The 9,337-nt window shown below is 39.1% G+C and overlaps 1 protein-coding gene across 1 annotated transcript; it reads left to right on the top strand.

Annotated features, from left to right (window-relative positions):
* The first annotated feature begins 3,223 nt into the window (after positions 1-3,223).
* LOC131298584 (ankyrin repeat-containing protein At2g01680-like) lies at positions 3,224-7,550 on the top strand. Its single transcript, XM_058324067.1, has 2 exons — positions 3,224-3,955; positions 6,463-7,550. The coding sequence occupies exons 1-2, from the start codon at positions 3,323-3,325 to the stop codon at positions 7,342-7,344; spliced, it is 1,515 nt and encodes a 504-aa protein (XP_058180050.1). The 5' UTR covers positions 3,224-3,322; the 3' UTR covers positions 7,345-7,550.
* Positions 7,551-9,337: the final 1,787 nt, after the last annotated feature.

The following is a 9,337-nucleotide window of genomic DNA, read 5'->3' as shown; positions in this document are numbered from 1 at the left end:
CCTTCTCAGTTCTCATACTGGTAACCCAATAGTGGATTTGATCAAGATAAGAGTGGCTATGTGGATAAAAGTTAAGTTTGATATCTATTCGGTAGAGGTGTTTAAGTTGTTTCTTGATGGGATTCAAAAGGATAAACGACTATGAAATTGTGAGATTGTACTGTTTGTGTATTTCTTAAGGGATTCGGACTACAGAGAAGAGTGTACAATCTAATTTGGACCATTCATATTTATAATTAATAGTAGTTCAAATCTGTTGAATCTTTTACTGGTTAAAGTATACTATTACTGGTAAAAGATTCAAAACAAATCTGAACTATTAAAAACGCTAATCAACGGCTACGATCACTTGGACTGCAGACAAACCATATCCTTTCTTAAGTTGGTGGGTAGCTATCAACTCTCTGTCGGTTGTCTACCGGTAGCTTGTAAGTTTCGTTTTCCTTGGTTGGGCAGTTCTGTTGCTCTTCCTCTTCTCTTTTTTTCCCTTGATGTACCACTTTCGAACTTTTATAAAATAATCTTTTGCCGGGGCAAAAAAGAGAGAGTAAGCTTTTATTCATGATAGAGACTTTGACAATAACCAGATTACCATCCCTTACATGAAAGGACATGGCGTCAAGGTTTACAACAAGATGATCACAAATCATATGAAAACAGCCGATATAAAAAAAAAAATTTACTTATATCATATGAAAACAAGAGTACCAAGAAATAAAGGATGGGAAATGATTTTGGTACTCTAAAGGATGAATTTTATACTCCCTCCGTCCCATAATATTTGTCTGGTCCGCAAAACGAGAACTATAAAATAATGCATTTCTTTCAAGAAAAAATTCAATTTTTTTTGATAAGTTAAAAGAAGTCGTCAAGATCTAGTAAATTGTTAAATTTTTTTCCAACTTTTCTTACAAAAATTGTATTATTTTTACGTCTCCGTTTTGCGGACCGGACAAATATTATAGGAAGGAGGGAGTATTTTGAAGGGTGTGAATTCAGAGGAGCATGTGTGCGTTGGAAAAAAAGGCCTAGAAAAGTAGCACATGTTGGCGAGTGGGCCTGGACAGATAGGGGTCCACAAAACAGGCCAGCCTGGAATAACCTCTTGTTTATTAATTTGTGCGTTTGATCTTGTTGTACTAAATTTTCTCTTTTAACACGCTTCCTTGCGTTGACATCATCGAAAAGTCACATACATTAACTGAGGCGTGATAAAAATAAAAATAGGTCAATGTATGTGGCCCGGTTAAATGGTTTGGGGCCCCAATTTCTGTTAGTTGACTTTAGCAGAAATTCACTATCTTTAACCTTATAAAATTCTTCTTTACCATCAGAAGTAATATCATAAGTAATATGTGCCCCACTAAAGTTTCTGGGTCTACCAGTGCCTGAACTTATTTATAGAATAAGATAAGAAATGTTATGTATAGTAAGTGCCTGCGTCGACTTATTTATACAGAGGATGTCATCAGGATATAATTATGATATTATATAATTGGATATTCTAACATAGAGAATGTCGTCCTAATACAATATCATCGATACATTGATGACATGAAAAGTTGACATCCTATCCCATGTAGGGATGGCATTCGGGGTGGAAATTGGGTTTTCGGTCCCCGATCCCCGAAACCGAAGTTCCGCCCAATCCACCCCGATCCCCGAATGGGAAGGGAAGAATGAAACCATTTTCGAGCCATTCGGTTTTTAGGTAATCCCCAACCGAATGGAATAGAAAAATATGTTTACCCGAACCGACCGAACCGACTTGGCCTTAATTTCAGCAGCCACACCAGCAGCAGATAACACAACCAAGAACAGTAGTTCAAAACAGAGAGAAACAGGAATCAAACAGTAGATGGAACCCCAATTTATATGAATTCGCGAATAAGATCAATACCAGAAAATCAAATAACAACCGGTTTCAGAGATCTAACATCAAATAGAACCCTAGCTTACCTGGATTCTTGAACAGAAAAGAGCAAAACTTGACTAGATTGTGCAGAAATCAAGTAGATCGTGTGAGAACCAAGACTTTACAACCTTATCGATTCGTTTTACCTTACGCCAAAACTTCGACTCTGGCTCCAGACCCACGGCATACTTCGGTATGACTCAAGCGAGCCTTGCCGGAGGACTTTCCAGCCTTATCAGTCTCAGGCGAGCCATGTTGGAGAGCTTTCCAGCCTTGTCGATCGAGCTCAGGTGGACCTTGTCAGAGTTTGTCGAGCTCAAGCGAGACTTGCTGGAGTATGGGTTTGCTGGTACAGGTACTACTTAATGGATGGGTGGGAGAGAGAGAGAGAGAGAGAGAGAGAGAGAGAGAGAGAGAGAGAGAGAGAGAGAGAGAGAGAGAGAGAGAGAGAGAGAGAGAGAGTACCGAGGTCCCGTTTCAGAACACCTTTTTAAAAAATTAAAAAATAAATACTTATTTCATATTTTCAAACTCAAAAATAATGTAAATGAAAATTATTTTTTTAATTTTTTTTTTGCACTGTATTAAAGATCTCAATCTATCAAACAAGATCCATATTAATAGGAAAATTATTTGCGTAAGCACATGATTTTTGAGCTTGAAATTGCCTTCTTAAAAAATAAGTATTTATTTTCCTTTCCGGAACGGAGCCTGAATAGCTCGGTAGGACATATGTGTATATGTATAGGTAGGGGTAATTTTGTAATTTACTAGTTCGGTTCGGGTTCGGTTTGGGTATCAGCTGAACCACAACCGAACCGAAACCCGTTCGGTTATCCTGTGTGCCAACCATACCCGTACCCACGGGGAAAATTTCGATTATCGGTTCGGTTCGAATTGCCATCCCTAATCCCATGATCATCCTCTGCTAAAAGGAAAAATTACATTAACCCCCTTTAACAATGACCCGGCCACACATTGCCCCCTTTAACTACAAAATCCAACACTTAACCTCCTTTAACCACCATTTAATCGAAAGAGTCAAAAACAGATCTAGAGTATGCCGTCCTAATACAATATCATCGATCCATTGCTGACGTGAATTATGTTAACATCATATGCCAATGTCATCCTGTGCTAGCATACATTAAGTTGACTCACATTACTTAATAGTTGGGAAAGCATCATATTTAAATCTAATTAAGAAGATGCCTTTCACCGCATCATAGTAGTATCTTTTTATATGTAAAACATTCAACAGTATCTCTCTGTATCTATATATACATGCGTAATAAGCCGTGTTGCACTGCGCAGACTAAATTTTTTTAACATATGCTCGATCTCTGATAACTTGAGAGAGAGAGAGAGAGAGAGAGAGAGTGAGAGTTGCTCTGTGCTGCACCAATCATGGGGGATATTAAATCACTGCACTCAAGAACCGTGGAGAGCGCGAAATGGGTGGAGAGAACGGAGGACTGGCTCTGTACTAATGCAGCATTGAGAGGAGATGTAAAATCACTAAATGAAATAATTGCGAGAGATGGTCACATTTTGGATAGAGTTTTGGTGGGAAGTTTCAAAGGAAAAAATCCTCTTCATGTGGCTATATCAACAGGGCAAGAAGGTATTGTTGAAGAGCTTCTCAAAACCAAACGAGAACTGGCTAAGGTTTTAGATTGGGACCTAGGCACGGCCCTTCACGTAGCATCTGCTAAGGGGCACCTAGGGATTGTGAAACGTTTAGTGGACGTTTGCCCTGGGATGTGCATGACTCGAGATAGAGAAGGCAATAATCCTCTTCATATCGCTGCAATGAACGGTAAGGTCGAAGTATTGAATGAGTTGCTTCAAACCTGCCCCCAAGCAGCTCTAGTTAAGGTGGATCGAGGGGACACCATTTTGCACTTGTGTATAAACTATAATCAGCTTGAGTGTCTGGAAAGGCTGCTAATCCCGTTCGGAGATGAACAATTCGTCAATTCTTTTGATAGCAATGGCAACAACATTTTCCATCTGGCTGTTTTTAGTAGACGATTGGAGGTATGTTTCATATTCATATTTTCGAAGTGTTCAATTTTTGACAAATGTTTTATAAAGTTAAAATCATTCCATTCATAAATAGCTTAGTGATACTTACGAAGGATTCCACCCTTTAAAACAACGATGCGAACAAATAACAGTTCCAGCCTATGTAGCACCGACACTCCAAAAGGGCGCCGTGTCCACATATTGGACACGGGGACACGCCCAAATACGTATTGGACACGCTACGTGGTGTGTCCAATAATTTTTATTATTTTTTGATAGGGGACACACCGGGGACACGGCTGGGGACACGCCGGGTACACGGCTGAGAGTCAAAATGTAATATATATTTTTAATTTTGAGGGGGTTAATAAGAAATTATTCAAAAATATTTTGGTTAAATTGTAATTATGTCTTTATTTGGACCATGGTAATCTTATACATTCATATAGGACTTGTCTGCATCAACAGTGGAAGAAAAGAAAAAATATATGTATATATGTATTTATATATATTTATTTATTTATTTATACACGTGGCGTGTCCCCCGCCGTGTCCGTATCCTCATTTTTTTAGAATTGCCGTGTCCCGTATCCGTATCCGTATCCATATCCTTATTTGTGTCCGTGCTACATAGGTTCCAGCAACAAAACATAGAAAATCAAGATAGGAGACTAATGTCTATGAGGTAGATACAAGTCTAAAAGCTCCCTAATACCTAATTGTTCAATCAGAGTGTGGCAAAGAAGAAAATGTGGTATCTCATCCAAAAAACACCTTGGTGATAAAAGGAGAAATCCAGAGAGATGAGAGGAAAACAGAGGAAAACGCAAATAGAGAGAATAAGAGCATCTCTATTTCTTACCCAAATTGGTTCAGTTTGGTATGAGAGTATCCAGCCCTTGACTCATATTTGAAGCCCTAACCACCGTCCTCCGCTGGTCAACGCCGCCGGAGCCGCAACAAATCAGGTTCAAGTCGGGTATTGGTTGATGATGACAACGATGACGAGCACAACCCACTTCCGGCGACGTATCCTTGCTTGATGTTGGGATTTGTCCCACATTGGTTAATTATCTCCTCCAATACTAGTATATAAGCCTGGGCGGCCTCTCCACTCTTGGCCAATTGGTTTGGAGTTGGATGCTTTAACATGGTATCAAAGCTAGAATTTCGGAGGCTTTTCCCCTTTGTCTGTGCCATAGTTGCACTTTCTTTCATTGTGGTCCGTGTGTTCCGGTTCCGGATCCTTTGTTTACCTCTCCACGTGCGAGTCAGGGGTCGCACGTGCGGGGGAGTGTTGGGATTTGTCCCACATTGGTTAATTATCTCCTCCAATACAAGTATATAAGCCTGGGCGGCCTCTCCACTCTTGGCCAATTGGTTTGGAGTTGGATGCTTTAACACTTGAGTTGAGACGACGACAACGGGGTACTTCCGGCCAAAAACGCCACCACAAAGCAGCCATGAAGGATTCGGTGAAGGACCAAATTTGGTATGAGTTTGGGTAAGGAGTGGAGCTGTGATTTGAGAAGTTTTTATTCAACTTTGAGTTTGAGTTTAAAATTGGATAAGGAGTGGAGATTGTCTAAGAGAACCCATGAAAAATCTCTATGGAAAACCCTTAGATATGAGAGACTATGTATGTGTTTTTCTTCTTCCTTCTCATTTTCATTTGGATGGGCTGCTTTGTTCTGTGAACAATGGCAAAAACGGTGCTGTTTAGTTGCACAACAGGGGCAGTAGTGCAAGGTGCACTGCCCCCCAACTCTTTGTGGTTTTGAAAACCGGCCGCTACGTAATTTTCGGACATTCGATACTGTTACACTTTGGTATATTTGTTCTATTAAAAATTCACATCCGTATCGGCCAGTTCTCGCTACGTATGGCTTTGTATCCGATTTTTCACCTGCAACATGACCGCTACATGTGCTTTGGCGCCACAAACGATTTTGAAAAATTTATGACCACTACACACAATTCCCGCTACATATAAATCGATACTCCCTCCACTGCTTTTACTATTTAAAATATGGTATAGCGGTAGCGGAAATATCAAATAATACGAAGCGGGAGTCGGGTGTGTCAGTCGTGAATTTTTTAAAATTATTTTTTGGGCCAAAATACCTGTAGTGGTCACGTAGCGACTTAGCAAAAAATCGGATACAAATACATAGCAGGAACCGGCCGGGTGTGAATTTTTTATAGTACCGGTATATTGGGGTGCAACCAAAAGTCCGAAGCAGCCGTTTTTAAAGTATGTTCTAGGGACAGTGTAATTAATTGGTGTTGTGGTGGAGTACTAAGTCACATAAAGCGTGTGCGGGTGCGAGCATAAAAGCGTTTCTCAAAAACCTCCATAACAAATGAAATTCGTGAGTACGAAGATTGAGAGCGCAAACATTTACCATTTTGAAGGAATTATGCGAATTAGGTGGAAAGTTTTCCGCTTCCGAACGGTTTTGTTTAAAAAGTGTTCATTCCAATCGATCTAATCGTGAAACCGGGTATCCATATTTCAGCTTGTGCAACGAGTGCTTAACAAAACCAATACAAGAATAGACGTGAACGCGACAAACGGAAGTGGGTTAACGGCGATGGACATTCATTACGCCGTGAGAGCTGCTCATGATCGGGAGAGTGATAAAAGAATCGAAGACTTCCTACACAGTAATGGGGCTAGACTCTTGAAAGAATTACATTCGTTACGGCCAGGAGACGAGCCTTCATGGAAGAAGAACAAACATGATACGTTGATGGTTGTATCATCACTGATTGCTACAATGGCATTCCTAGTTGGGTTGACCCCTCCAGGCGGTGTTTGGGTAGACACTTTAGCAGGGGACAAAGGTGGGAAAGCTATAATCGCTTATCGCTATCCGAATGCATATCCCTGCTTGATGTATGTCAACACGGTAGGATTCGTCGTGTCTTTGACCACAATCTTACTTCTCATTATTGCTTTGCCGGCGGAAAAACAAGTTGTTAGGTGGATTCGATCTGTGGTCTCGTGGTTGACAATAATGACCACGGCATTCACTTACACATTTTCCGTTGTGGTTGTCACACCGAGAGTAGAGCACGAGAGGTCCGCAAGCATTGCCATTTTGGTTACTGTTATATCGTGGGCTGTTGTGACGTCGCTTATCCTCCAAGAGCGATTTAGAAGGGATTGTATTCGGGAGCGATGGAGTCCGAAGGATATCCTTGGAGATCGTTTTCGAGAGCAATGGAGTCCGAAGGAGATCCTTGGAGATTGTTTTCGAGAGCGACAGAGTTCAAAGGAGTTCGTGAAAATGAGCACGGCCTCGCGGGTAATACAACCAAGACCACTTCCAGATGAAGAGCTAGCGGAAGCGAGTCCAATGTTGGTTGCATTTCATTCTGCAGAAGAGCTACAGTAAATACTTCAAATCTTGTTAAATTCGTGATATTTGTAATCGTTTCATTAACACATGGTACATACAAAATCTCATTTGTTTTCTGTGATTCTTTTGTTAGGAGATTTTTGTAGTTATGCTAGGAGTTTATGTGTCTAGTGTCATGAATCGAATACTGATCGAGACGTGTAATGGGCTGTTTAGGAGCCGGATTATGGATTGTCATTATCCATTTTGGTATTCACCCCCCCCCCCCCCCCCCCCCCCCCCGGTTTGAGAGCCTCATTTGGAGAATGCATTGTCTTAAAACTACACTTTAGAGACACAATTTGAGAATCAGCTCTGGAGAAGTTTTTCTATTCTCATTTTGGATTATCTTTGCAATTCATAATTTATTTTGAGCATTATCTTCATCCCTAATTTACCTTACGTGCGGACTTCTTTTCCAAGTCATTGGATCTCATCCAACGGGTACCAAAAGAAAGGGTAAACTCGTAGTTCTAATGAGAGACGGGTTTCCTGCTCATGACCAATGCGGGTTAAAAGAAGACCCCGTGAGTTCTTTTTAAATCCGTATTGGTCATGACCCGAAAACTCGCCTGTCATTTGACCCGTGAGTTTATCCTTTCGATCTTTTGGTATCCAAGGGCTTAGAAAAACGTCCGCATATAAGGTAGAGGGATCCCCATAGGAAGGGGACTATATGTGCGTGTGGACACGCAGGTATATGTGATTTTGTATAGAAAACAACAAATTCATAACCATTTTTCACATGTTAAAAGTTTTCAAAGATAAATTTGAAAATTTTCCTGATAACATACTAACTCCGTCCCAAAGAATTTGTCTAGTATGCAAAATAAGATGTTACAAAGACTAAAAGGAACAAGGATAAGACGACATCAAATTCCTAAACTAAGCTAAAAACAATCATGTGCCAATCCAAGACCCGAACTGGAATTGGCAAGATGCCAACCAAGGAAACACCCATTCAGACGAGCCCTCAAACTTTGCCAACTTGGCCTTTTGTTTTGTCCTTATTTAGATTTTTTCGTATTTGTTATCTTTTTTTCTTCTTCTAATAAATGGGAAAAAGTCATAATTTTTTTTTACTTTTTTGATTCTTCTCATCAAGACAAATCAATAATTTACAAAAAAATATGGCGCAAAACTAACTGGCTGTAATTTGACTATTAATTTGTCACTTTTCAAAGTTAGTTTCACTTAGATATTAGCAAACTAAGTTTATGTTCAAAAGTAATGACGGAGTCACAATTTAACCTGTTTTTTTTTCAAAGTTTAGAGGTGCTTTCATTAAGGGGAAAGCTGTGGTACACAGGTATACCGTATGTCTAAATTACGACAATTTGTGATTTTCATTATGCCGATTTTTGGTTTTCGACTGCATATTTATGGTGCTAGTTATGACTTGTACTTTAAAATTTGCCCGTTGAACAGGTCATTAGCAGGTTATTTATAATTAAAAAATATTGTTATTATGTAACCATAATTATTTGTACCAAAATCCATAATACTTGTATCCCAACCAAATATGTACAATATCAAAAATTAAATAATGCTACCCATAAATGTTATAGCAACACCATAAATTGGTATTATCTTACCACAATGAGTCGTACCAAAAATTCTTTGACTCGTATGATATTCCGTAACAAAATAAAAAATTATCGTACTAGAATCAACAATTGTTATACCCAAGCCAAAAATATTTGTAAAATATCACAAATTTTATAAAATAACCACAATTGTTATGACAACATCTAAAATTGTCATTTTCTTACCACAACGTGTCGTATCAAAAGAAAACATATGTAAATATCACAAATTATGTAACAAACCACAATTGTTATGACAATACCATAAATTGACGATTTTTTTTATCACAATGTGTCGTACCAAAGGAAATTGATTAAAATATTCCATAATAAGACATGTTTAAAGTACCACAAATTCAGTAATATAACCAAATTTGTTATGACAACACTATAAATTGACGTTT

Source organism: Rhododendron vialii, chromosome 1a (genome assembly GCF_030253575.1).
Source record: "Rhododendron vialii isolate Sample 1 chromosome 1a, ASM3025357v1".
Classification (NCBI taxonomy): Eukaryota; Viridiplantae; Streptophyta; class Magnoliopsida; order Ericales; family Ericaceae; genus Rhododendron; species Rhododendron vialii.
This window is presented reverse-complemented; position numbering and strand designations above follow the sequence as displayed.

Coding starts and splice junctions, on each gene's coding strand:
- LOC131298584 (XM_058324067.1), top strand. CDS start 3,323: ATGGGGGATATTAAATCACTGCACTCAAGAACCGTGGAGAGCGCGAAA. Junction 3,956..6,462: donor TTTTTAGTAGACGATTGGAG/GTATGTTTCATA, acceptor TCCATATTTCAG/CTTGTGCAACGAGTGCTTAA.